At 39.8% G+C, this 27542-nt stretch overlaps 4 protein-coding genes across 13 annotated transcripts in view; 1 reads left to right on the top strand and 3 right to left on the bottom strand.

The window, feature by feature from the left end:
• Positions 1-2255, bottom strand: part of si:ch73-61d6.3 (occludin) — a 40381-nt gene extending 38126 nt beyond the window's left edge. Inside the window, exon 1 of the mRNA XM_033965495.2 lies at positions 2016-2255. The gene's annotated coding sequence lies outside the window, so the exon portion shown is untranslated. The remainder of the gene's footprint in view (positions 1-2015) is intronic.
• The window catches only part of ankmy1 (ankyrin repeat and MYND domain containing 1), a 295837-nt gene extending 282148 nt beyond the window's left edge, over positions 1-13689 (top strand). Inside the window, exon 21 of the mRNA XM_055221547.1 lies at positions 13677-13689. The gene's annotated coding sequence lies outside the window, so the exon portion shown is untranslated. The remainder of the gene's footprint in view (positions 1-13676) is intronic.
• Positions 3524-14030, bottom strand: LOC117369896 (major facilitator superfamily domain-containing protein 12-like). The gene is made up of 9 exons (XM_033965239.2): positions 13732-14030; positions 12555-12765; positions 9328-9454; positions 8076-8258; positions 7363-7455; positions 7193-7285; positions 5437-5610; positions 4889-4983; positions 3524-3667 (listed from the first exon to the last, which is right to left on the bottom strand). Exons 1-9 carry the CDS (start codon positions 14006-14008, stop codon positions 3532-3534), a joined length of 1389 nt encoding a protein of 462 aa, XP_033821130.1. The 5' UTR covers positions 14009-14030; the 3' UTR covers positions 3524-3531.
• A 1193-nt stretch (positions 14031-15223) lies between these two features.
• LOC117369572 (casein kinase I) overlaps positions 15224-27542 on the bottom strand; it is a 59353-nt gene continuing 47034 nt past the window's right edge. For 2 of the 10 annotated variants that reach the window (XM_033964828.2, XM_033964827.2), the window contains exons 7-12: positions 27009-27093; positions 26784-26932; positions 25534-25617; positions 22256-22357; positions 20186-20307; positions 17384-17534 (exon numbers count right to left, since the gene is read on the bottom strand). In XM_033964828.2, the coding sequence (XP_033820719.1) occupies positions 17480-17534; positions 20186-20307; positions 22256-22357; positions 25534-25617; positions 26784-26932; positions 27009-27093 (597 nt within the window). In that variant the 3' untranslated portion in view covers positions 17384-17479. Of the gene's footprint in view, positions 17535-20185; positions 20308-22255; positions 22358-25533; positions 25618-26783; positions 26933-27008; positions 27094-27542 lie in introns of all 10 variants that reach the window. The other 8 variants (XM_055221233.1, XM_033964835.2, XM_055221231.1 and 5 more) reach the window with 7 other exon arrangements.

Below are 27542 nucleotides of genomic sequence, written 5' to 3'. Positions count from 1 at the left end.
CGTCCACTTACATTAACTTCAACTTTAATACACCGAGTAGAATTTTTACTCTCCACACCTCTGGACCCAGGAGCGCACACAGGAACCAGCCAAAACCTCCTCAAAACACACACAAAGCAGCACAACACAGCACACACCTCAGTCTAACACAAAACTGTGTCGTTTTTCCTCTTTATGGAATATGTAGATCAGAGCTAGACCTGTCACGATAATCACTATATTGACTTATCGTTCAATATATGAAAGCTGGAACAGTATATTTTCATCGTCGGTACTTTTTCTTTGCGTTAACGGGTACATTTTGCCATTTTTATGTAATAACGTAAGATTTGCGCTGTAGAGAGTAGAATAAATCACTCCTTTTGCTAATTATCGGCTCTTTTTACTGTTTATTTCTTGCAGCTCAAGCCTTTTAATGATACTAATGATGTCTATTTAAAAATTGGTATTGGTACAGTATTTTCAGTATTATCGTTTATCGTGATATTTCTCTGTAGCGATATAAAATGCGCTTCAAAATGTGTTATCGTGACAGGTCTAATCAGAGCAGTGTTTCCCAACCAGGTGAAATAGTGTCAGGTTTTAAAAGAAGAATAAATTAAACAGTATGGCTGAGATTCACAGGGTCGCTCACAATTCGATACAACTCGCGATACATGGCTCCCGATACGATATCACGATATAGGGATACATGCAGTATATTCTAAGAACATCTTTGATAAACTATTACCTGCACAAACTATGAAATACACAGCTTTTTATAATTTTAACAGTGAAAATCTAGATAAAGAAGTTTCCTTTCACTAAACAAGCAACAAAAAATGTAGCACTGTCACAAAATAATGTACTAAAATATAAAATACCAAAATATCAAACAATACTCATGGTGATATATGGATAAATATACTAAATAAAGACGTGGGACAAAAGGTTTTAAGGGAACCACTGGATTATTAGACAGTCTCCAGTAGATGTTGAGCAGTGCGCAGGTAAATTTAATCCAAATTCAAGCACTTTTTAATTTAGATTTTATCGTTGTCATGATATAAACTTGGAAGTGCAGAAAAGAGGAGCAAAGTTTGATTTAAAGCAATGTAAACACATGGATAATGCCAATAGGACAAAAGAAAATGCTGAAAAAGTGACTTAAGTAAAAGCACAGATACCGGAGTAAAAGTAGCACATGAAAAAAATCACCTTAAGTACAAGTATTAAAGCACCCCTGTAAAAATGTACTTCAGAAGTACAAAGTAAAAGTGTTTTGTGCAGAGTTTGAGGTCGTAAACGGCTAAAAATGTAGTGTTTTTGATACAGATTTGTGCTGAATTTTTCAACAGAAACAATTAAATCCTTTTTTCCTACCTGTTTTACTTGTATATTTTTGTTTCTGAACTCTTAAAATGCAGTGGAGTAGAAAATACAGATTTCAAATATAGTTAAGTAAAAGTAAAAAGTACACACTGTAAAACTGTCTAAAGCACAGATAACTCAACACTCTACTTAAGAATTGCACATTACTACTTTTATTCGTTACATTCCACCACTGCTTTTTAGTTTAATACAGTTAAAATTTCAGGATTTTTGTGTGTAATTAATCAAAGCACATCTTGGAACAGTCCAACTCACACAAACCAAGCCCAACTCCCCCAAAAACGCGCAGGTGGTCCACTAGTTCTGCTCCAACGCGCGTAAAAACAGCTAAAAATCTCTTTAATTACTCATGTATAACTGCAAACTACTTTATTTACAGACACGTGGCCACGATAATCCACTAATCCCACCTAATAAAACCGTATTAACAGAGTAGTAACACATTTTTCACGCGAGAAAACGAGACAATGGCGAGGCACCTGCACCAAACACAGCGTGCGTAACACAGCGCAGCTCCAACGGGAAAATAACGGGACTTTAATGTGGTCAGTGGTTACAAACTTCAAAATAAGATGGTGTACGGTGAGTTTAGAGACAGAAAAGTGAATAAAATGTGTGATTTAGGCAGCAGGTTCATGTCTTACCTGCAGACTGTTGGTTCGTGAGGTGAGGAAAACTTTGCCAACCCCCGGAGCGTTTCCTGTTAAGACCTTTTCCTTCAAATAGTGGAAGTTTTTAAAAGTTCAACAGGTTTTCGTTGTAAAAAAAAAAAGCTTTGGTTGGTTGAGTTTGTGGTTTTAGATGGCAGATTGTTTCAGGAGCTGCTGCTGGGACGCGCCTGGAGCCAGAGCCGTGCGTCAGAGCCGTGTGTCCTGCCGCCTGTGTCCGCTGTGATGAGGCCACTGACCGCAGCACACCCACAACTGCACCGCCTCAGCACTACCGCCAGAGGACGCACTCACACACGGGTTTGACTGGACCTGGATGCAAATGAACATCATGTTAAGACACTTTTTGCTTTAGACCAGTGGCTCTCAGACGCACAAATGCAACAAGAACTGACAAAGAAAAGATTTGGGTTCTCATGTCCCACCAGAGCTAGAGCAAGAAAACACAGGACTTTTCCAGGTCAAACTAGGAACATGTTAAAAAATAAACACCTCAGTCTTTTCAGCAGGTCTTCTTCTACTTCTTTATCTTTATTTTTACAGGTGAGCCCAATGAGAGAACCTCCACCCTTTTACAAGTGATTTCTGAATTATGCTTATTAAGCTAATAACTAAAATTTGAGTAATTTCCATTGTAAATGTATAATTTCGATGCCTAACTTTGTGCACTAATAAATGGATCGTGGTTTATGTTCTATAGACATCTAGCTGTACCCCGTCTGAGGCTTGCCGTGGCTCTCATATACTCAATTTCTTGTGATTGCTAAAATGAGTAGTTCTCTGGTATTTCTCCTTTTTCCTCCTGTGAGCTGGGAGGAAAAAGGTTGGAGACCCCTGACCTAGACTCTTTTTCATTGGTGCCCTGTTTAAAATACAAACAAACAAACAAAACAAATCAGTATATATGTCTATATAAAACATAGATCTCAAACAATAATAAAAAAATACTTTTACTTTTCAGTCTTGTCCAAAAATGTAGTGCAATAGAAAGTATAGATACTGTCTCTCAAATGTAGTGAAGTAAAAGTAAAAAGTCTCCACTTTAAAATCTACTTAAGTAAAGTACAGATACTTTTACTTTGCTACAATCCACCACTGACTCTAACCCAGTGTTTTGGTTCCTCTTCAGACTCTGAGTAACATCTACAAGTGACAAAAGCTTTATGTTGAAAGTATAAAGTGCTAGTTTTTCCAAATTCTTTATTAATCTTATTTCAAAGTAACTTTACTTATACTTGAATACATATTTTGGCTACTGCACTACCTCTGAAACATCAGAGGTGTAAAAATGAAAGAAAGAGGAGAGATGACATTCAGTTTACACTTAAAACATTCTTTATTTCAGTGATGTTACACAGGTCACTTCAGCAGACGTGTTTTACATAATGAACCATGGAGGAGATCAGCAGCATCAATATGAATCAAAGTGCGTTTCTTGTAAACAGTTATATAAATATATGTAACAGACACATTTAAAAGAATATTGACCTTCTTATTTCCTCCTTATTCTGATTGGCCAGATGAGCACAGTCAGCAGACAGAGCGCCGCTGCTAAGGCCACGCCCCCCGTCACTGTCGCCATGACGTCACGGTAGAACCACACACAGTCCGGACAGCACTGTTCTGAACTGGACTCAAACAAACACAGGGATTTTAAGGATGTAACTTCATGAAATAGGTGTTGTAGGATTTGATTATGTTAAGTTTTATATTTAACTCCCATCATTCTTGTCTTCATTGTTTCTTAAGGACTGGCTGAACAAACGTGTAATATTAATCTTATGTTTTAAAGCTCGTTTAACTGACAACAATCACATCTGTGGGGTTGAATCATGGCACCACTTTATGAAACTATAGTAAAAAACATAATTCCACTTTTGTTGATTTAAACTGACAAAGACGTTGAACTCTGTGCCAGTTTGTTTGTTTGTTTCATGTGGATAGACTCAGCAAATCTTCAATCTGACAGTTAAAGGTCCCATATTACACTATTTTCTGATCTAGATTATAATGTTTCCTCATCAAAAAACAGACCTGGAGTTGTGTTTTGTTTCATTCACACATGTTTAACACACAATCCTGCATATTTAGGCTGAGTTCTTGTCTCAAACCACCTTGTGATGTCATCATGTGGTAATACAGGAAGTGCTCCACTGTGTTTTTAAACTCCATACACATTTACTACAATCATTTGGATGCGGATGTTATGAAGAACTCACCCTATGGACCTGCACTTGTCCCCGTCCCTCACCCGCGCTTGTCCTCTGTCCCTCACCCGCGCTTGTCCTCTGTCCCTCACCCGCGCTTGTCCTCTGTCCCTCACCCGCGCTTGTCCTCTGTCCCTCACCCGCGCTTGTCCTCTGTCCCTCACCCGCGCTTGTCCTCTGTCCCTCACCCGCGCTTGTCCTCTGTCCCTCACCCGCGCTTGTCCTCTGTCTCTCACCCGCGCTTGTCCTCTGTCGCTCACCCGCGCTTGTCCTCTGTCGCTCACCCGCACTTGTCCCCTGTCCCTCACCCGCACTTGTCCCCGTCCCTCATCCGCACTTGTCCCCGTCCCTCACCCGCACTTCTCCCCTGTCCCTCACCCGCACTTCTCCCCTGTCGCTGACCCGCACTTGTCCTCTGTCGCTCACCCGCACTTGTCCACTGTCGCTCACCCGCACTTGTCCTCTGTCGCTCACTCGCACTTGTCCTCTGTCCCTCACCCGCACTTCTCCCCTGTCGCTCACCCGCACTTGTCCTCTGTCCCTCACTCGCACTTGTCCTCTGTCGCTCACCCGCACTTCTCCCCTGTCGCTCACCCGCACTTGTCCCCTGTCCCTCACCCGCACTTGTCCCCTGTCCCTCACCTGCAGGGTCGTAGGCTCTGGATCAGGATGACTCCCAAACCGTTGGCCACTTTGTCTGTGAGGCTCATGGACCCGTACACAAAAGCACCACTTTGCTGCAAAATAAATACAAACTCCATTAACTTTTATTCACTTCTGATCTGCGGAATATTTTTGAATTAATTTTGAAGTTCAACATGTAAATTGCCTTCATTACATAAGCATCTACATCTAGCTTTTTTTGTTTAACTTTGCACTGGACAGAATCATGAAACTGATCAATGTAAAAAAAAGAAAAAAAAAAAGAAAAAGAAAATAAAAAAGGCAAAAAAATATATAAATAAAATAAATAAAGGTAAATATAAATAAATAAATAAATAAATAAATAAATAAATAAATAAATAAATAAATAAATAAATAAATAAATAAATAAATAAATAAATAAATAAATAACAATAATAAAACACTTGAATAGCGCTCAATGACACTCAAAGACGCTTCACAACAAAACACAAATGAAAGAAACAGATACATAATCAATCAGTCTATGAATGAACAGATAAACTTACGGTCTGTTCTCCGATGAGTTTGGTCGTCATGGACAGAGACATGACCAGGACAACGGCCGACCCTGCTCCTAACATCACTGCAGCTCCATAGACGCTCTGCGCTCCCATCGACCGGTCCACAAACACCCAGACTGCAAAGCCAAACACCAGCACCAGACCAACCAGGTACGTCACCTGTGGAAACAAAATCACGTTTTAAAGAGCCACTATGTTACTTTTCTGGAGGGAGGTTGCTTCGCCTTGAATGTTCAACAGTATTCAACGTATCCATCTTTGTATTTACTCATTTACGTGTGTTTTTATTGCTCAAAAATAAAGTACGTTGAAAAACTTAAACATTATTACTTTGAGTGGGATTGCTGCTCCATAGATGTGACTTGTAACTCAGGTCTACTGGCATCACCTACTTGCCTCCATGGATTAGTTTAATGCCATATTTTGGAATATTTCAGGAAAAGCAATAGCATCTCCATGGAGACAAGCAGGCAACGCCACCAGATGTTAACAAGTCAAGTCTGTGGAGAGACGACCTCAATCTTTAACATATGGAATTTAATAAATGCAACATGGATAGGTCTAATTATCTCATAAAAGAAACTGAAATAACTTTTATTCATTAAATAGGTTATAAAGTTATTTTATTTTTCTCCAGTTTGGTGAATTTGGGTCGAGAGCAGCAGCAAGGAAGGATAAATTAAATAAAGATTTTAAGAAACGCCTTGAAAATGCAATGAATAATAGAAGCAATGGTAGAATTATTTTAGTGATTTTAGCACTTAAAATGAGATTTTAACTTTTATTGGTTTAGTCCTGGTTTAGTCCTGGTTTAGTCCTGGTTTAGTCCTGGTTTAGTCCTGGTTTAGTCCTGGTTTAGTCCTGGTTTAGTCCTGGTTTAGTCCTGGTTTAGTCTCAGTTTAGTCTCAGTTTAGTCTCAGTTTAGTCTCAGTTTAGTCTCGGTTTAGTCTCGGTTTAGTCTCGGTTTAGTCTCGGTTTAGTCTCGGTTTAGTCTCGGTTTAGTCTCGGTTTAGTCTCGGTTTAGTCCTGGTTTAGTCCTGGTTTAGTCTCAGTTTTGTCCTGGTTTAGTTCTGGTTTTGTCCTGGTTTAGTCCTGGTTTAGTCCTGGTTTAGTCCTGGTTTAGTCCTGGTTTAGTCCTGGTTTAGTCTCAGTTTTGTCCTGGTTTAGTTCTGGTTTTGTCCTGGTTTAGTCCTGATTTAGTCCTGATTTAGTCCTGGTTTAGTCCTGGTTTAGTCCTGGTTTAGTCCTGGTTTAGTCTCAGTTTTGTCCTGGTTTAGTTCTGGTTTTGTCCTGGTTTAGTCCTGATTTAGTCCTGGTTTAGTCCTGGTTTAGTCCTGGTTTAGTCTCAGTTTTGTCCTGGTTTAGTTCTGGTTTTGTCCTGGTTTAGTCCTGGTTTTGTCCTGGTTTAGTCCTGGTTTAGTCCTGGTTTAGTCCTGGTTTAGTCTTGGTTTAGTCTTGGTTTAGTCTTGGTTTAGTCCTGGTTTAGTCTCAGTTTTGTCCTGGTTTAGTCCTGGTTTAGTCCTGGTTTAGTCCTGGTTTAGTCCTGGTTTAGTCCTGGTTTAGTCCTGGTTTAGACCTGCTGCAGACTTATTTGCTCATGTTCTTTTAGTTCTTGATTTAATCCCATTTTTCCCAAGTCCCACTTCAAACTCACTCTTATTATCAATTTCACTTCTAACTTAACATCTCTAACCACTTTTCAAAATAAAATACAAAATAAAAGCATGTGAAACGCTCTTACTGAGATTCCGACGTGTTTACTGACAGATTTCATAGCGAGAGATGAACCAAACCCACTGACGTACATCACCAGAGGAATAGTGGCTATGAATTTCTAGAGGAAGGAGAGAAGTCAGATATATTTTCCTGTCAATTGCTTTAAACTTTATCAATATAATTCTGTCTTCTCACCTTTGGTAACATGAGCGAGCTGGTGACATAGACCGACATGTAGGTCACAGAGAGGTTCACTATGAGCCGGGAGCACATGTAGAGGAACGCCACCTGAAAGATAAGGTCAGAGTTTAATATAGACCTTTAAAAGTGTAAAATCAGCTCATTTACAACTTTGTGCGTGCTGCCAATAGTCGTTTAAGAGCCCGATGTTACTCTTATCTGTCTGTGTACACTGCAGTATTGATGTAAAGTGCTTCGAAGGTGGAAAAGCGCTAAATAAAACCATAACATTTACCGTTTTAATGCAAACTGGGTCATTTTGCAGCTCTCTGGTCCAATCAGGTTAGCTCTTTATTAGCACTCTGCACCATTTTTGCTGTAACGTGATCACTTTCTGTATCTACACACATCAGGCTACATCCGCACGGAGATTATAACATGCACAAGTTTTCAAAAGTTTGCACATGTGACAAAGAAATGGGTCATATCAAAGAAAGTGAATGTGTAAGAAAGAAAAGAGTGTATGTATTTGAGGAGCGAGATGTGTCGTATTTGATGTCCGTATCATATGTTTACAGGTCGTTCACCCATCTACACCAAATTGTTACTTCTACTTAAACATCAGTCTGTCCAGGGACGACATGTATAACCTGGCACTATACGTCTTTCCTGTTTTTTTAAGGTCAGTGTAATGGCGTGTATTGTCCCTGTCTAAATAAAAGCCTCACCTGGTAAAACGACGGCTCTTTTAACCAGTGTTTCCACTTTAACACTGTGACACTCTGTTTATTCTTCACGTCAGAGTTCAGGGTCAGCCTTTCTGTTTCTGGGTTGGACACGTGCTCCTTCGTCCCAATGTGAAATATCAGAGAGAACAAAGCACCGACACACAACATGATCAGGGACAAACTCTGAAACACAAAAGGAAAAGCTTAAAATACATATAAATACATATATAAATTTACATTATAATAACGATTAATAATAATATAATGACGCTAATGATTTAATCCCATTTAGTTGTGAAATAATTAAACTGGCTGCATTTAGACTTGTCTGGTTGGGTTCTAGGCTCTCTCTGTGTCTCTCTCTGTCTCTCTCTCTGTGTCTTTCCATCTATCATTCTGTTTCTCTCTTTCTCGCTCTTCATCTCTCTCTCTGTCTGTCTGTCTCTCCCTCTTTCTCTCTGTCTATTCATCCATCATCTGTCTCTCTCCCTGTCTCTCCCTCTGTCTCTCTCCCTCTGTCTCTCTCCCTCTGTCTCTCTCCCTCTGTCTCTCTCTCTCTGTCTCTCTCTCTCTCCATCTGTCTGTCTGTATCTCTCTGTCTGTCTGTCTGTTTCTCTCTCTGTCTGTATCTCTCTGTCTGTCTGTATCTCTCTGTCTGTCTGTATCTCTCTGTCTGTCTGTATCTCTCTGTCTGTCTGTATCTCTCTGTCTGTCTGTATCTCTCTGTCTGTCTGTATCTCTCTGTCTGTATCTCTGTCTGTATCTCTCTGTCTGTATCTCTCTGTCTGTATCTCTCTGTCTGTATCTCTCTGTCTGTATCTGTTTCTCTCTCCATCTCTCTCTCCCTGTATCTCCCTCCCTGTATCTCTCTGTCTGTATCTCTCTGTCTGTATCTCTCTGTCTGTATCTCTCTGTCTGTATCTCTCTGTCTGTATCTCTCTGTCTGTATCTCTCTGTCTGTATCTCTCTGTCTGTATCTGTTTCTCTCTCCATCTCTCTCTCCCTGTATCTCCCTCCCTGTATCTCTCTGTCTGTATCTCTCTGTCTGTATCTCTCTGTCTGTATCTCTCTCTCTCTGTATCTCTCTCTGTCTGTATCTCTCTGTCTGTATCTCTCTGTCTGTATCTCTCTGTCTGTATCTCTCTGTCAAGACACTGATACACAACATGATCCGGGACAAACTCTGAAACACAAAATGCTTAAAACACATACACATTTACATTATAATAACTTTGGTTTTTTTTGGTTTTACTCTGAACAGAGGGACGTCCGCTGGGCCCAGACTGTCTGAAGCCTCAGGATCCATGTTTGTCTGGAAGTGGAAGAGGATCCAGGTCCCAGCGTAGAGAGTGACGTTAGCCACCACAGAGAAGGCGTATCTGCAGAGAGAGGCCAGTGTTCATGTGGAAAGGTGTTTTTGGCGACATCTGGTGGTGGATTTTGAGTGTACTGCCGAGTTTCAAATGACGTGACAACATTCTACAGGTCAATAATATTTAATACAGATGGAGCAGCTAAAATGAATACTGTTAAAAAGCAGGTTTATGTTGTGATACGGCGAGTTCTGGGGTTTGGTAATGGTAAAACTGATCAGGTTTATACTTTTATACTTATAACAATGCATTATGTCACATTATGTCATAGTGTTTGCGTTTTGTGACTCAGATGTTGATTTCCATGTGAATGAAATGAACAGATTGGGTGTCAGATGGTGGGACATGTATCATCAGGGCCGTATGTTGTACACACAGGCCCAGAGCTGACACACTGCTGCTGTCTAAAGGCATGTGATGTATAAATGTGTGTGCGCCGTCGGAATAAAGAAATAACCTTTTACTGTTGGCTCATATTAGATACAGAGACATCGTGATACTTCTCAGCTGTGGAGACACTGGTGGAGACGTGTCCCAAGAGGTTAAGGGTCAGAGGCCTCTGATTGTTTGTCTGTTTTTTACCCTGGACTATGAGTCTCTCTGTGTCTCTGTGTCTCTGTGTCTCTGCCTCTCTCTCTGTGTCTCACTCTGTCTGTGTCTCACTCTCTGTCTCACTCTCTATCTCTCTCTCTTTGTCTCTGTCTCTCTGTCTCTTGTCTTTCGCTCTATCTGTTTCTGTTTGTCTCTCTCTGTCTGTCTGTCTGTCCCTCTCTGTCTCTCTCTCTCTCCATGTCTTTCTCTGTCTGTCTCTCTGTCTGTTTCTGTCTGTTTCTCTCTCTGTGTCTCTCTCTGTCTGTCTGTTTCTCTCTGTCTGTCCCTCTCTGTCTCTTTGTCTGTCTCTCTCTCTGTCTGTTGGTCTCTCTGTATGCATATCTCTCTCTCTCTCTCTCTCTGTCTCTCCGTCTGTCTCTCTCTGTCTCTCTCCATGTCTTTCTCTCTGTCTCTCTCTGTCTGTCTCTCTGTCTGTTTCTGTCTGTCTGTCTGTTTCTCTCTCTGTCTCTCTGTCTGTCCCTCTCTGTCTCTGTCTGTTTCTCTGTGTCTCTGTCTGTTTCTCTGTGTCTCTGTCTGTCCCTCTCCATGTCTTTCTCTCTGTCTGTCTCTGTCTATCTCTCTCTGTCTGTTTCTGTCTGTTTCTCTCTCTGTGTCTCTCTCTGTCTGTCTGTCCCTCTCTGTCTCTCTCTTTCTCTCTGTCTCTGTCTGTCTGTTGGTCTCTCTGTATGCACCTCTCTCCCTCTCTCTCTCTCTGTCTCGCGCTGTTTCTCTGTCTTCCTTTCTGTCTCTCTGTATCTGTCTATCCATCTGTCTGTCTCTAATCTTGCAGCTCTTCTTCTTACAGCTGTTTAAATCCTACAGACGAGACAATCACATTTTCACTGTATTTCATTGAAAGTGGTGGGACACAGATAAAAGCCTCATGTTGTGATGTCCTGATCTTTTGCATTAGAATGATTAAAACTGTCTTTACATTCTGTCCCAGGACAAAAGCAGCCGTGCTCAGAGGTTGATCTGTGGGTTTTGGTCAAATGTTTCAAATAGACAGAAAACAAACTTTTCCATAAACTGTGATTCTTGCATTCAAACTTCCCTTTTCCAGTGAATTTCAGTTCTTATTTTTGGATACCGTGTCTGGTTTTACTTAGAAAACACTGACATAAACATAAAAAGATGACACTTTTAACTTTAGATATTTTAACTTTAATCCCTCGTTTAAGTCTTGATGATGATTGGACAAACAGTGCAGTGTTTAGGGAAAAACAGCTGCAGTGTAAAATGTAACAGGGCAGGAAAAAATAAAGAAATTCTCGGTCGACCAAATACATGCCCAGGACAACAATTAGTGTATTTAAAGCCCCATTGTGTAACTTTTTATCCCATTTAGATAATTAAGCTGTCAAAGACTTAAGCTGACTGCATTTAGATTTGTCTGGTTGGGTTTTAGTCTTCTGTCTCTTTCTTTGTGTCTCTCTGTCTTTGTCTGTCTGTCGCTTTCTCTTTGTGTCTCTGTCGCTTTCTCTGTGTCTCTCTGTCTCTCTCTCTTTGTTTCTCTCTCTGTTTCTATCTCTCTCTCTCTCTCTGTCTATCCATCTATCAATCTGCTTCTCTCTCTGCCTGTCTCTGTTTCTCCTTCTTTCTCTCTGTCTATCATCTATCATCTGTCTCTCACCCCATCTCTCTCTGTATCTCTCTCTCCATCTCTCTCTGCGTCTCTCTCTCTCTCTCTCGTCTCTCTCTCTGTCTCTCCCTGTATCTCTGTCTCTCTCTCTCTCTCGGTGTGTATCTGTCTATCCTTCTGTCTCTCTCTATCCATCCGTCTATACCTTTAATCTTGCAGCTCTGTTTCTTACAGCTGTTTAAATCCTACAGACGACACACAGACCTCAGTTTAATCACATTTGTCTTTTTTATCCCATTTAGATCATTAAATTGTGACATAATGAAGCTGCATTTAAATTATTATTATTGTCTGGTTCTAGTTTGATCCTAAAAACATAAACTTGATCCTGTAATAGTCCTCGTCTGGTCCAGGTTTAGTTCTTGGTTTAGTCCCAGTTTAATTCAGTTTTAGCGTCCTGTGTGCATGTGTAAACCCAGCACAGCCAATGACACTCACACATATTCTGAATACTAGTTTAGAGTAAAAGTATTCTGGTACAGTTACTTTTGCATGTGGTGATATTCAGAATACTTGGCAGGAATATTTGGCAGCACTTTAACACGCAGTTTTGGCAGATTTTTCTTCTCTAATTAGACATAAATTAACAGACAGGGCAACAAAATAAAGCTGTTTGTAATTATATCTCATTTTTTACTCTATAACATACTTCAACTCTGTGTAAAAGTATTTCAAGTATTCAGAATATAGTACTCTGATTGAAACTACATCTTAAGGCTGGTATTCAGTATTCTGTAACTAAATATGTTTTCAAACTGCACATGTACGGCAGTAAAATGGCAGCTTAACCTGAAACTAAACTTGGACTTGACCAGGACACCACCCAAATAGCCGCAGGTACACAGCCGTAGTATCATTTTGTAGTAGTTTCACCTGTAGGCCGTAAGCTCCACCTTGGCCCCCTCCGACGACGTGAGCTCCGGGATGAGTGACAGGTGAGAGATCTGGACAGACGCCCATCCGAACTGAAACAGGACGACGAACGGGGTGAAGTAAACGATCTGAGCCCATTGAGGGGTGGAGGCGCTGCAGGCCAGACACGGGTTAAACAGGAACGGGAAGGAGACCAGTACACACGCTGTACCTGCAGGGGGCAGAAGAGAGACATGAGAAACTAGTGGGGTTAGTGCTAAGTAGATAATAGAGGCAGTAAAATCTGTATAAAGCCTGTATATTTTGAAATACTGCATTGAAAATATGAACACATCCTTCCTCCCCTCACCTGTGCTCTCTGCTCTTCTGTCAGGTCAAAGCTGGCAAACTATCAGACTGCAGTAACATAGATACCCTCTAGTGGTGATGAGTGAGAATACAACAGGACTGGGTCGGCCACTCTACAAGTGGCAGCTTCAAATATGGCATCGCTCATTTCATTTGTATAGTTCTTCTTTATATACTCTCTGGTCCAGCCTAAATAATACAGTCCCTGACAAAAGTCTTGTCGCTTATCCATTTTGTAGAAACAAAAGCTTGTAACCTGACTTTAAATTAATCGATTGGTTTGAAAAATGTCTCATATGAAACTTTTGTCTTGCCAAAATCTGACCTTTCTGTGTTCATTAAATGATCAATCTTTCTTCGGTGAAGCAAATTTATTTTAGTATGTTGAGCATAATTTGGGAGGGTTTTAGCTTTCACGAGATATTTCTAAGACCAATCGATTAATTTAAAATCAAGTTATAAGCTTTTGTTTCTACAAAATGGATAAGCGACAAGACTTTTGTCAGGGACTGCATCTGTAATATTATTTAGGTTACTTAATGTGTGGCCAAAAGCCAAGTAAAAGTAACACATCAGATTTCAATACTATGACAAATTGAAGTTGTATGTGAGGAATTTGATGAACAAATGTATTAATTACATAGAATAATATCGGTTAGTTGTCCCTGAGTTCACTATTGAATATTAGGCCCACTGTATTTATCAGTTACTGGCTAAAAATTTGAAAGTTTTAGGCTAATCTAAATAAATAAATAAATCGGTAAAACCAGGTAGATCATAACTAACCAATCCATTCATCCATTGCTACTTTCAGGCTGCACTTTCTTACCCAGTAAATGCCATGTCTTTCTCTTCCCGAGCCTCTGGACTCCCTGTATCCGGTCGGACTCGTACCCGACCAGCGGTGTGCACACTCCGTCCGCCACCTGCCCGAGCAGCAGCAGCGCACCGGCCGCGGTGCTCCCGAAGCCCAGCACCGCGTGGAGGTAAACGAGCAGGTACGTGAACCACAGCGAGGCGCACAGGTCATTCTGAAAGTGTCCCACTGCATAACACAAGCGTCTGCAAAGCGGCAACGCGCGCTCGGGAACGGCGCGGTGTTCCATCAGTGGATAATATGGTTTTACGCACGTTGTTCAGTGGATAATATGGTTTTACGCACGTTGTTCATTCAGTGGATACTATGGTTTTACGCACGCTCTTCTATCAGTGGACACTATGGTTTTACGCACGTTGTTCAGTGGACACTATGGTTTTACGCACGTTGTTCATTCAGTGGATACTATGGTTTTACGCACGCTCTTCTATCAGTGGACACTATGGTTTTACGCACGTTGTTCAGTGGACACTATGGTTTTACGCACGTTGTTCTCTCAGTGGATACTATGGTTTTACGCACGCTGCTCCGTCAGTGGATACTATAGTTTTACGCAGGTTGCTCCCTTAGCAGATACTATGGTTTTACGCACGTTGTACCATCAGTGGATACTATGGTTTTACGCACAACTATATATTAGCACGTATTACATTTAAACTATCAAAAGCTACAAATTTGAACGAATTAACTGATCTTTGCACAACTCTGTCAGCGTAACAACTGCACAACAATGTCATATGCGCGCACATTTATAGTACATGCCAGCCAAAAGCTTCATGTAGGTTTGGTGACTAATAACACACTAAAACATGTGATGGTCATAATTGAAACATTTCCCCTTTTTCGTGCTCACATGATTCAAATACATGCTGACAACATAAGATTATTAAACATGAACATCTTATTTTTTCAAAGAATCAAATATTTTTTTAGTTTTAGTTTTTTAGTTAGTTTTAAGTTATTATTATTATTGTACTGCAAAACTGTATTAGGTTCTGCATCATTTCAAAGGGTAAACTTACTCTCAGTTTGAACCATTTTAAACACATCTGAGCCTGGGTCACGTCTCTGGGATTAGTGTGTAGATTAAATTAGTTCTCACATTGGCTTCTGTCATAAATAACTAGTAAAATAGTCAGTCTTTTGAACGGCTCTTGAAAAGGAACCGATCTAAGAGATTTTGATTGCATAAAAGAGCCAAAAGTCGGATCATTAGACTATAGGATTAATATGGCAAGTTTGTGGAGCTGATCCCAAATACATAAAGATTAAGGTTCAACATTTGTCGATCATGAGATTGGATATTTCCTTCAAAAACAGTGAAAAGAAGTATATACTCTCCTGCCCTCCATCTGAAATTATGACAATCAAACAAGATTTACACATTTGAAAACACAACAGTAACTCCACATTCACACGTATAACAGAAAAAAGACCAGACAAAGAGCTTTAAACATTTTACTTAGAAAGGCACAAACTATGATTTCCTGGTAAATTATTTTGATGTAAGAAATAAAAAAATGAAAGACATATTGTTTTTTCTCCATGTAAATCCACATTATTCGGCCGTAACTCAGATACATAAGCATTGTGAAGACTCGTCCTAGGTCAGTCTTTATTAAGTCATTTCCATAATTGTTAATTTCAAACCTAAACATCCACTGTCAATGTATTTCTGTGTATTTTCTCCAAAAGTGCAATAATAATAATAATAATAATAATAGTAAGAGAGCTTAATTACCGGTTCCTCTTGATCTTCACACACAGTACCTGAGGCCAGAAACTGTGCTACAAACGTCCATATTAACAGACGAAAAAAATCCAATCCAAGGAGCAAAATTGTCCAAAAACACTACGCCATAAAAATAACTTTTCAGTTAAGGGATTTTTTGAAAACTGAGGATTGAATTTACAAAAAAAGAAAAACAAAAATAACATAAAAATCCTCCAAATTTGAACAGATCCATAATCGCTCTCCACTCTTGATCCCACACCAAAGGAAGATAATCAACAGAACAATAAAAAGACCAGGTACCACTTTAACATAGGTCTGCTCTCATTGTCCGGTTAAAAACAGACAGAAATAACATTTATATTTGCAGTTATTAGGTAACAACAATGCTTTTAGTTATTAAAATATTAGTGAGATGTTGCCATGGTTTTCTGTACTGCATCAATGGGACTTAAACCTAGTATCAGTGTAAAAATCTTATATTTGTGTTGAGTTCAGGGCTGACACCTTTTGATTGGTTGATTTTGTCATTGTTTTGTTTGTTGCTGTTAATGCTCGCTATGGTTGCTATGCCGACAAGTTGACGTAAAAGTTCAGAAGAAGTTTGTCGTGTTACTTAAATATTCGTATAAAATATTTCACAGCATAACCCATCTGCGTCCTTGGATTTATAAGTTAATGTGATCAGATCCAGTACTGATTTTACCGTTAACAAGTGCAATGTTTTATCCACAATTTCAAATTATACTTACATTAGGGTTGTGTAATATATTTGATTTCATCCAATCCTTAATACTCTTCAAGTTTGGAGCAGAGTTCCGGTATTACAGGAGGAAATTTGACATTTTTTGAGATAAATGCAATCAGTAAAAGTCTGTATCTGTTCAGGAAATATATTTTGAAATCCTTTTTGAATAAGATTAAATAAAACTTGTGCTAAATCATCATATCGCCCAACCCTCCCTTACAAGTTTCTGTTTTGCCAGATGTTACGCCTAAACCATCTTAATATTTTCCAGTATTCGTGGACATGGCTCAGTTTGTACTTTTACTTGTGTTAATAAATAAATGTGAACATGGATCAGGGGCAAACTCTTCTTAAAACGCAAAATATTCCGATCCCTTAACTCAATATTTTCTAAAGCTGAACGCACAAATCATGGAATTAAAGGGTAAAAATCTATGTAATTCATCACATTTTCCCAGTTAATAAAAATAAAATCACATCTTTTGGGCAGCTACAGACCATAAGAACAATACATTTTGGAGCTCAATATTTATCGTGTGTACGTTTTCTTTGTAAAAGTAGGAGATTTGGGGTATTTTAGTTCTTAATACAAAAACGTTTAAGCTGTAAAAGGTTGAATAAGTGACTTTCATAGCTATTTTCTGACCAATTTCCGGTAATTATCCTGCATTATTGTTATTGAATCAGCGGAAAGTAGCGGCAATATTATCATTTATCGCAGTATTTCTCTTTAAATACCTTATAACGTGTTTAAGTCCTAAAAATACCAACTATTTTCCCCATTTTAAACCATAAATAAACGCAAACCGACAGTAAAGTGGTACCGGGTTACTTTAGGAGCGTTTCCATTCACTCACATTTCCCCTGAACAATACACGTCCTTTATGGAATCTAAATACAACTTTTTCATTTTCACGCCACATAGTTTTGTTTTACAGCTTTTAAACGTCACTCCCCCACTTTTGGAGTAATAAAGTTTTTTCAAAGGAATCAAAGTTTGTTGCGGAGTCAAAGAGGACTTCAACATTCCTTGAATCGAGAGCGAGAGAGCGCACGGGGGTAAACGTGGCAGGAGGAGGGGCGGGCGGGGTGTCTGGGGGCAGTTTGTTGGGTGGGTTTGGTGGTGGTGGTAATGGTGGTAGTGGGGGGGGGCGGGGGGGGCGGTGCAGTTGCTTCCATTTAAAACGCGACAGTGACCACAACAATTCAAGTTCCAAGCTTTATTTGTGCCGCTGGAGAGCTTTCCTCTTTCTCCTCTTGAAGAAACAACAGCACCTGCAAAACAGAGACGCATATTTTATTTTAACGCAAACCTTTTCTGCAAAAATCAACTTTTCAGAGCTTTTAAACCGTGTTATGATTGTTTCCCCTTCTCATTTACTCTCTTAAAGTTGTTTTTTGGAGTGACTGGTGCATGTTTGGACAATCTTTAAATCGCTTATTTTCTGTGACGTACTTACTTCGTTCTCCAATTTTATTTTCTTAATCGATAATACACATGGGATACTCTACTACTACTACTCGCTAATGTGATGTGCAACTGTCTATTAGAGGTACCACCCGCTACACGGCTCTTTGTTCTGATGACGTTTACGGCAACGTCAGCTCCAAATGGACACCGCAGTTTTCAAAAGCAGAAGTCAGCGTATTTGTTTCTCTTATTAAGTTGTTTTAGATGAATATTGTGATCTAAGATGTGCAAATTACAACAATGATCCACGTGTGTCACAGATTAGGACTATAGAGCAGACACATGCACAACAGGAAAAAAAAAACAACTTTATGTAGTGGAAATATTCATTTTAAAAGAGGTGGGCAAAAACAGAGCTCAACGTTCCTGCTGCAAAAATAAGAAAAAAATCCAAAATCGTGAGGCCAACTGCTTTTTTTTAAATAAATACCGCCAAAGCCTCGTCTTGTCCTAACTCAATACAGTTCAAAAACACTATACACTCACCTAAAGGATTATTAGGAACACCTGTATTATTAGGAACACCTGTTCAATTTCTCCTTAATGCAATTATCTAATCAACCAATCACATGGCAGTTGCTTCAATGCATTTAGGGGTGTGGTCCTGGTCAAGACAATCTCCTGAACTCCAAACTGAATGTCAGAATGGAAAAGAAAGGTGATTTAAGCAATTTTGAGTGTGGCATGGTTGTTGGTGCCAGACGGGCCGGTCTGAGTATTTCACAATACACAAGTTCAGTTACTGGGATTTTCACGCACAACCATTTCTAGGGTTTACACAGAATGATGTGAAAAGGGAAAAACATCCAGTATGTGGCAGTCCTGTGGGCGAAAATGCCTTGTTGATGCTAGAGGTCAGAGGAGAAAGGGCCGAGTGATTCAAGCTGATAGAAGAGCAACGTTGACTGAAATAACCACTCGTTACAACCGAGGAATGCAGCAAAGCATTTGTGAAGCCACAACACGCACAACCTTGAGGCGGATGGGCTACAACAGCAGAAGACCCCACCGGGTACCACTCATCTCCACTACAAATAGGAAAAAGATGCTACAATTTGCACGAGCTCACCAAAATTGGACAGATGAAGACTGGAAAAATGTTGCCTGGTCTGATGAGTCTCGATTTCTGTTGAGACATTCAAATAGTAGAGTCAGAATTTGGCGTAAACAGAATGAGAACATGGATCCATCATGCCTTGTTACCACTGTGCAGGCTGGTGGTGGTGGTGTAATGGTGTGGGGGATGTTTTCTTGGCACACTTTAGGTCCCTTAGTGCCAATTGGGCATCGTTTAAATGCCACGGGCTACCTGAACATTGTTTCTGACCATGTCCATCCCTTCATGACCACCATGTACCCATCCTCTGATGGCTACTTCCAGCAGGATAATGCACCATGTCATAAAGCTCCAATCATTTCAAATTGTTTTCTTGAACATGACAATGAGTTCACTGTACTACAATGGCCCCCACAGTCACCAGATCTCAACCCGATAGAGCATCTTTGGGATGTGGTGGAACAGGAGCTTTGTGCCCTGGATGTGCATCCCACAAATCTACATCAACTGCAAGATGCTCCTATCAATATGGGTCAACATTTCTAAAGAATGAATCAGCTCCTTGTTGAATCAATGCCACGTAGAATTAAGGCAGTTCTGAAGGCGAAAGGGGGTCAAACACCGTATTAGTATGGTGTTCCTAATAATCCTTCAGGTGAGTGTATATAACAATAAATCTATAATAGTTCTAGTACATTAATCACAGATGGGATACTAAGTCATTGCTGTGACTCAAGACTTAAGTAAAATGTAGGACCGATGACTTGGGACTGTACTCAGACTTAATAATAACGCTCTTTACAGGGTTGTCGAAGCCTCTCAAAGCGGACTCATTATTCATTTACATTACAAACTAAGGATTGGACCACATCTTGCAAGATAAAACTCCTGCAGACTAAGATTTTCTCCGGTGTTTACATTTGGATTGGACAAAAAGGGGGCAAGTGCTGGTGAGATACATTTTTTGAGAAGCTGTAGTTCTAAAAGCAGCTACAATGACTACAAAAATATGAAATAAATAAAAAGTGGTGAGGCCAAATACTTTTTAAAAATGAATACTGTCAAAGCCTCGTCTTGTCTTGTTCTCATGGACTTTATTTCCTGTGTCGTCTTGAAGAAACTGTCTCGTCTCACCCTCATTTCATACACACAGTTACATCAGCCTCTTCAACCAACACCAACACTCACGCACACATCGCAGTCATACTCGGCAACGCGGGTGAAGTGTCTTGCCTAAGGACACAATGACAGAACTTCCGAGCTCCCGAATCTATTCTTCGACCTTCGTTTTGGGAAGCGCTGCCCTAACCCACTGAGCCACCGCTCCTGACTTTGATCAGTTTAATCCCATCGTCACTGTAAAATCACGTTACTTGAATCCAGAGGAGTGAGTTTTACATTGTGGTTTCGTACTTGGTTTCGTCTGCCACCTCGACCTCGGTTGCCGCGGTGATGGGGGCGTTGGAGTGTCCCGCTGTGGGGTCGTCCGTGTTCAGCTCTCCGTTCGTGGAGCTCATCACCTGCACCGGAAAACAGACGGAACGTTTAACAGCCAATTCTACATAAAACGGAGGGGTATATAAGTTAAATGGTAAAATACATACAGTACTGTGCAAAGGCAGGTTTAAGGCGAGACACTACAGAAAAACTCACTTTATTCAGTATTTTTTGGTCATTTCGCTCTCTCAAGATAAGGGCTTTCAATCTGGAAACTACAGCACGGTCCTAAATACGTTTTATTATTCCATTTAATGAACTTTATGATTTATACAAGACACTGTAATTTCAAAGGTAGTATTCTCAAAATGCATAAAAGGACATAAAGATCACAACTATCTAATTCTAAACCTGAGTTATTAAAGTTTAAACTCCAAAAATAAGGTGAAATTTGAGTTTCTAAGACAAATTTTCAGTAAGATATAGTTTACTTTATATTATTTATAGATATAACTAAAATACCCTCTGTATTTTTGTTTGCTCGCATCTAATATGAACGAAAATTAAACCTACTCTATCAATTTTTCAGATTTAAATGTCTCAAATATGTGCAGTTTTGTCCATTTTCACACAAGAATGCCTTATTTCTATATATTTCTTACACACATTTAAAGTTTTTCACCTTGTAATGTTAATCTGCAGTAATCTCTCCTCTTCATCTGCAGTGTCTTGCCTTAAATTGTGTCTAATTTAATCATAAATTTCTTTCAATCTGCCAGAAACCCTTAGTACAGAACTGTATAGAGTTATCAAATACTCCCAGTCTCTCACCTTTATCGCAGAACACAAAAACAGCTGTAACCCAAAGTTTAAAGAGCAACCCCGTCATCCAACACAAGGTGGCGTATTTGAGCCTTAACAGTTTTACCTCTCAGTGAAAGCCTGTTTTTAAGGTAAATCTAATAACAAATGTGTAGTTTAAATTATTAGGTTGATTGTTAAGGTTCATTTATAGACAAAGATATTTAGAACAACTTAAGGTTTGTAAATTTATCTGAAAATATATATATATCCATAGGCTTTGTTCTACCTAATCTATATGAACGACTTAAAGGTGGACTGTGTAACTTTGTGACATTCACCAGCTGCTCATCGCCATGGCGACGTTATTGCTTTGCCTGGAATGTTCCACAGCAGGGCGTTAAACTTTTCCATCTTGAGTTTAATCAGTTAGGAGGTGTTTTTATTGCCTTAGAATAAAAATAAAAAAAACATTTGTTTCTGGGAGCGGACTCGCCTCTCCACAGATCTGACCATTAGCTTAGCCTGCTGGCACCGTCTGGGACATTCCAGGGAAAGCAATAACATCTCCACGGAGACAAACACTGTGGTGGTGGACACTGTAGCAGAAAAGTTACGCAGTTCACTTTTAATTTCTTATACAGACATGCATTTGATGGTGAGAGGGCTGCATTTTTTTCTTTTTTTGTATTTTTGGCGACTAATGAAAAAATAAAACACTGACACCTTTACTACCACTCTATAATATCCGTACTATAGCCTTTCTCTGCGCAGCCAGGCATTTGAAGCTTTAAAGCTGCACTACGCAACCTTTCTGGCGAGGGTCTGCCACCTGCTCGTTTCCACGGAGATGTCATTTTTTTCCATAAAATAATCAAACTTGTATTTATCGACTTCCATCTCCACGGATCTGTTGCTCGTCTCCGTTCAATATTACAGGCAAAGAAATAACATCTCCATGGAGACGACAAGCAGGTGTTAGACCCTCCACTGGAAAAGTTGCGTAGTGCACCTTTAATTAGAGCAAATAAAAGCTTTCGACATCGATTTGGGATGAGAGGAGGCAAAGACTGAGGCAGGCAGTGTGTGTGGTCAGTGTGAGAGGGGAACCAAAACCAACACAAGCAAAAAAAAGAATAAAAAAAATAAAAAATAAATAAAACATACTATTAAGCAACATGCACTAGTTTCCAGCATTTAGCATTTAGCATTAGCATTAGCAGCAGGTACCTGTACAGAGCCCCCCAAGCGCTCAGCTGTGAGGTGGGACCCCAAAGTCTCCTTATTGGTCACGGGGGTGGGCTGAGACTCGCTTCCTTTGGGCTCGGGCGACTTCACGCAAAAGTGCAAAACAAAACAAAAATAAGGGATAGAGCCGGGTGGAGTGTGAGGAATGAGGGTGAGGAGGAGGAGGAGGTGAGGAAGAGGAGGTGGAGGTGGAGGGAGGTGAGGGAAGGGAAAGGGGAGGGGGGGTGGGTTGGTGTAAAAAAAGAACAAAAAACAAACAAAAAATTATAGAAGACATTTCCCAAGCAGAAGCAGGCTTGTTAAGACAGACTATGTTAAGAGGAGTAAGAGGGGAGCAAAAATTATCGTCGTGTAAGCGTCAACACTCAAATCATGCAGGAGGGACAGAAAAAACGGCTTAGGTCCACTTTAAATTGCTTAGAGAACATTTAAAGGAACGGTGCGAGGAGAGGCCTACCTTTACCTATGAGCATTTCATCAGAAACATTAGTCCATGGAGTAAATATTGTACAAACCAATCGCAACGTAGCAGAAAATGTTTTTAAGGTTGTTGATATGGTTCAAGTCCAAGTCCAAATAACGGGCCTGTATTTGCTATTTTCTGGAGTGTTTGGGTTTTGTTTCATTCACATGTTTAACACACAAACCCTGCGTATTTACACCGAGTTCTTCTCCCAAACAGAAAACACTCTGTTCCACCTTGTGATGTCATGAGATAATACAGGAAGTGCTCAACTGTTGTGTGTTTTTAAACTTCTAACAACCTCACTTGAATCATTTGGATTATTTCACACCTGGAATTGCTAATCAGTACTGAAAAAACGCAAAAAAGCTGCTGTTAACTTGTAAAATACTGCGTCCTGACATCACAAAGTAGAACAGACTAATAAAGTGTTACTCAAACATGTGTGGATGAAACAAAACACAACTCCAGGTCTGTTTTTGATGAGGTAACAAGGTTTAAAGCTCACAAGAGTCAATTTTGTGTCATTCTTAACAGCAAAATATCGCAAAAAATGTTCAAATGTCCTGCAGTTTTAGTACCTGTCCATGTTCATAACCCACTGGTATCTTCACGTGGCTCTAATAAGCAGTACACAGTCATATGTAGGACTGTTATCGTTTGTGTTGAACCAGGATTCGTTGTACAGTAACCAGAGCCGGGGTGTGGACAGTGGCGTGTCGTTATCGGGCCGATCCGAGTGTTAAATGGAGGAGTCATAAACGAGACCAGAGTCCAGAGTAACAGGTCACTCGTAAAAACTAATGCACTTGGACATGCGTGGTTTCTACGGGAAAAGAGCGGACACGGGGGACGCGGGGTTTGTACTGTGTGTGATTATAACCTAGTGTTTGTCTATCATTTAAAGGTGCACTGTGTAACTTTTACTGTGTTCATTTAAGATATAAAAGTAAATTGTGCTGTTATATTAAATTAGAAGAGGAACACAGTAAGGTATAATATCTGGTATAACTGGAATATTGAACAGACAGTATGCATCAAACTTATTTCCATGGAAACGCTACTAGGTCGGGTTACATCTGTGGAGAGGCGAGCCCACTCACAGAAATAATGCACGTTTTAACTGTGTTTCCTTAGCAAAAAAAACCCATCTGCAATTGAATAAATGCAAGATAGACCGGTTTAATACTATACTGTGGAGCATTTCAGGCAAAGCAACAACAGCTCCATGGAAACAAGTAGATAGCAGACCCGCCATAAAAAAAAAAGTTACACAGTGCACCTTTTTCACATTCAGTACAGATTGAATTAATAGAGTTGTAATGACACTTTTATTACAGAGAATTCAGTTGTAAATTAAATAAAAATTGGCTTAAGTCTTTGTCGGGTACACGGTGCTTTAGCTAGTACTTTCCCTGCCCCTGTATTTTGATATTACGAGTTGTTATTTAGCTAATATTGTTATAATGTATACTCCATACCATTGTTACTCCCTATTACACAACGGGGGGGTTAAGGAGTAGCCGATTACGGGATGAACTATTCGTGAACTTCCTGAAAAGGTGCTAAATACGTATCGAACAATCACATGACAATCATATTTAAACGTGACTTAATTATAACTTGGCACATGAGTTAAAGCAATTATCAAAGGCAGACTTGCAGCATATTTTTATATATATTGTAATTGTGAGTCCTATGAATGAGCACTGTATCGTATCATGACAGAACTTGGGTAGATGCGTAGATATCATCGGTTGTATGAACAAAGCAATTAGCATTTTACACTCGTTCAGCAAAGACTGAGACTTGGAGTGAAAAGGTGTGAGGAATAAATTAAAGCTAAAGCTACAGTTTGATCGCCGTGACAACAGAGACTAGATTGAGGTCACCGTGTTTCACCCGTTTCAATTTTATGTTAACACGTACACGTTTTTTTTAAAGAGTGTACGACAATCTAGCTACCTGTAATATTTAACCCATCCCTCTTTGGAGAATCAGATATGAGAAGTGACAGAAATGTGTTATATATTTATTTTTCCTCGTGACAAAGCGCTAATTGGTTGCCATATGTGATGATGGTTTTGCATTGATGTTTGCGATGAAAGCCTAAGCACCGATCATGTTAGTTTATCCAGATCTGGGTTCGCTGTGCACCTTCCTGTTACAAGGTGCCATTTTGAGGACGATTGACAATTCAGAACATACAGTACTTCGATTTGAATTGTTAATTTCTATGGCAACGTTTCATCATTCTGGACCCATGGATACACAAATGTTGGACCTGGTCATTTCTTTTTGTGGCTAAACCCAAGAACTCACTGTATTACAACCGAAATCTACATTTTAACAATATTTATTTCAGCTGCCCCCATTTGTCTTAAACATAATTGGCCTATAAAATGTTGTGATATCGTCTGAAACCCAGAAATATAATCTAAAATGTTTCGAGTGTGTCATTTACTTCTCTTTCTCGCAATAGTGTGTCGTGACCTCCTCTCCAAATATTATTTCCAAAACACTGGACAACTCCTTTCAATGTGTGCGTCTTTAAATCGTTAGGAAAGTGAATATTTTTCTAATAAATATTGTATCTTTTGAATGGGAAAAAGTCCTCCAAAGTTTCATATAACAGGATAATATTATTTAACTGTATTATTGACTGAACCAGCTCTTCTGACCTGGACTTGTTTTCTGGTAAGGTGCTCACAGCGGACACATGTAGAGAGGAGGTTGGTCCGGGATGGTCAATGCTTGTGTCTTAGTTAACGTAGAGTGTAAATGTGTGTGTACTGACCGGGTTTTTGGTCTGCTGTTGTGCTTTGTCTCTGCTGCTGGGCTGTAGGGGCGTGTCGCTGGGGATGGGGCCTATAGGAGTGGGCTAAAAGGAAACACAGACACAGGTGTTAAAGTTATTTCATCACATCCTTCCTCTTCCGCCTCCTTTGTCTGGGACGTTTGTTTAACACGAGCGCTTCACTGGACAATCGAACAATGGGATCCGACAACTGTAGGTTATGTTATGGATAAACAGTAGAGTAATTACAGAGCAGGGTTTGAACACAATTTGGACCGCCATTTTATGAAACAGGCAAATGTTCATGAGAATTATTCGTGAACTTCCTGAAAAGGGTGCTAAACGTTTCAAACAATCACATGACTATTAATAATAACGCCAACAACTGTAGCTTATGTTACGGATAAACAGTAAAACAATTATAGAGCAGATTTTGAACACAAAGGGCCGCCATTTTATGAAAATTTAGGAACATTTGTCTAACTCATTATCTGAAGAACAATTCGTGAACTTCCTGAAAAGGATGCTGACCAAAATGCAAATCAAAAAATATTTCTGTAATCATTTATCAGATGTGAAAGTGTGAGGCCAACACTGAAAATAAGTCTCTTCCACTATCAGGTATTGTTACTTTATTCCAGTTTGATAAAAATACAATTCATAATACATTTTTGGTGTATTATTTATCAGTACATTGTCATCCCAACTAGTCTGAAATTGTACAACAGTTTTGGTGTGTGCGAACCACTTTAGTAGTAGTTTTCATAGAAAGTTGAAGCTAAAGTCTCAGCTGTTTAAGTAAATAAAATGAGGGCATTGACTATAAGGTTTTATATTATTTAAAAGTGCTGTGCCTCATTTTTGCCGTCTTAAAACATGAAACACAGAACTAGTTTGTTTTAAATGGTTTGCAGCAGTCCACACTTTTTCCTCTCTGCTTCAACTCAACAGAGCATCATAATTATTCACCAAGATGAGCTTATAAGTGCATTTTTACAGCTTTCAGAGGTCAGAGTAATGTTTCATTGTCATGCCACTAACAATAACTAGCACGCTAACTGCACAACAGCCTTAGTTTCAGGTTCTATGTTTCTAAAAATAGTTTATAATTAGATGCAGACAGCACAAAGTGGTCTCATTTAGACAATAACAGCTGCGTTTATAATATTTGACTTTATTACATGAAAAAAAATCCGGTACAGCTCCTTTAAGCCGTGTAAACAAGTATGAACACAGTGGAGGATACTTACGAGTGATTTGCCGACCCAGTCATACTCGTAGTCAAAGACGAAGCCGTTTCTATCGAAGAGGTCAGTGAAGAGCTTCCTTAAGTAGTCGTAGTCCGGCTTCTCAAAGAAATCCAGTCTTCTCACATATCGCAGGTAGGTGGCCATTTCTTCTGTATCAAAGAATATGTCAAATATGATACGGACACAGCGTTACAGTTAAAGGGACGGACATCTGGAAACACAGACCTGGGAAATTTTCACAAAGAACTTCTATTGGTGTGGCCCGTTTAGTGTCCCCGATTTTCTGGTACCGCTCTTTCAAAGTGTCTGCCTGTAAAACACAAAAGGAAGAACATAAGTTATGGGGGAACAATATTAGCATAAGAGCTAGACTCAAAGTGTGTTCACACAATCACATTAAACTGATTCTTAACTGGGACTAGATCTAGTACTCTGCCTGAACTAGACCAGGACTAAACCAAAACTAGACCAGGACTAAACCAAGACTCGACCGGGACTAAACCAAGACTCGACCGGGACTAAACCAAGACTCGATCGGGACTAAACCAAGACTCGATCGGGACTAAACCAAGACTCGATCGGGACTAAACCAAGACTCGACCGGGACTAAACCAAGACTCGATCGGGACTAAACCAAGACTCGATCAGGACTAAGACAAGACTAAACCAAGACTACACCAGGACTAAACCAAGACTACACCAGGACTAAACCAAGACTAGATCGGGATTAAACCAAGACTAGATCGGGATTAAACCAAG

This window comes from Periophthalmus magnuspinnatus, chromosome 4 (genome assembly GCF_009829125.3).
Source record: "Periophthalmus magnuspinnatus isolate fPerMag1 chromosome 4, fPerMag1.2.pri, whole genome shotgun sequence".
Lineage (NCBI taxonomy): Eukaryota > Metazoa > Chordata > Actinopteri > Gobiiformes > Gobiidae > Periophthalmus > Periophthalmus magnuspinnatus.
This window is presented reverse-complemented; position numbering and strand designations above follow the sequence as displayed.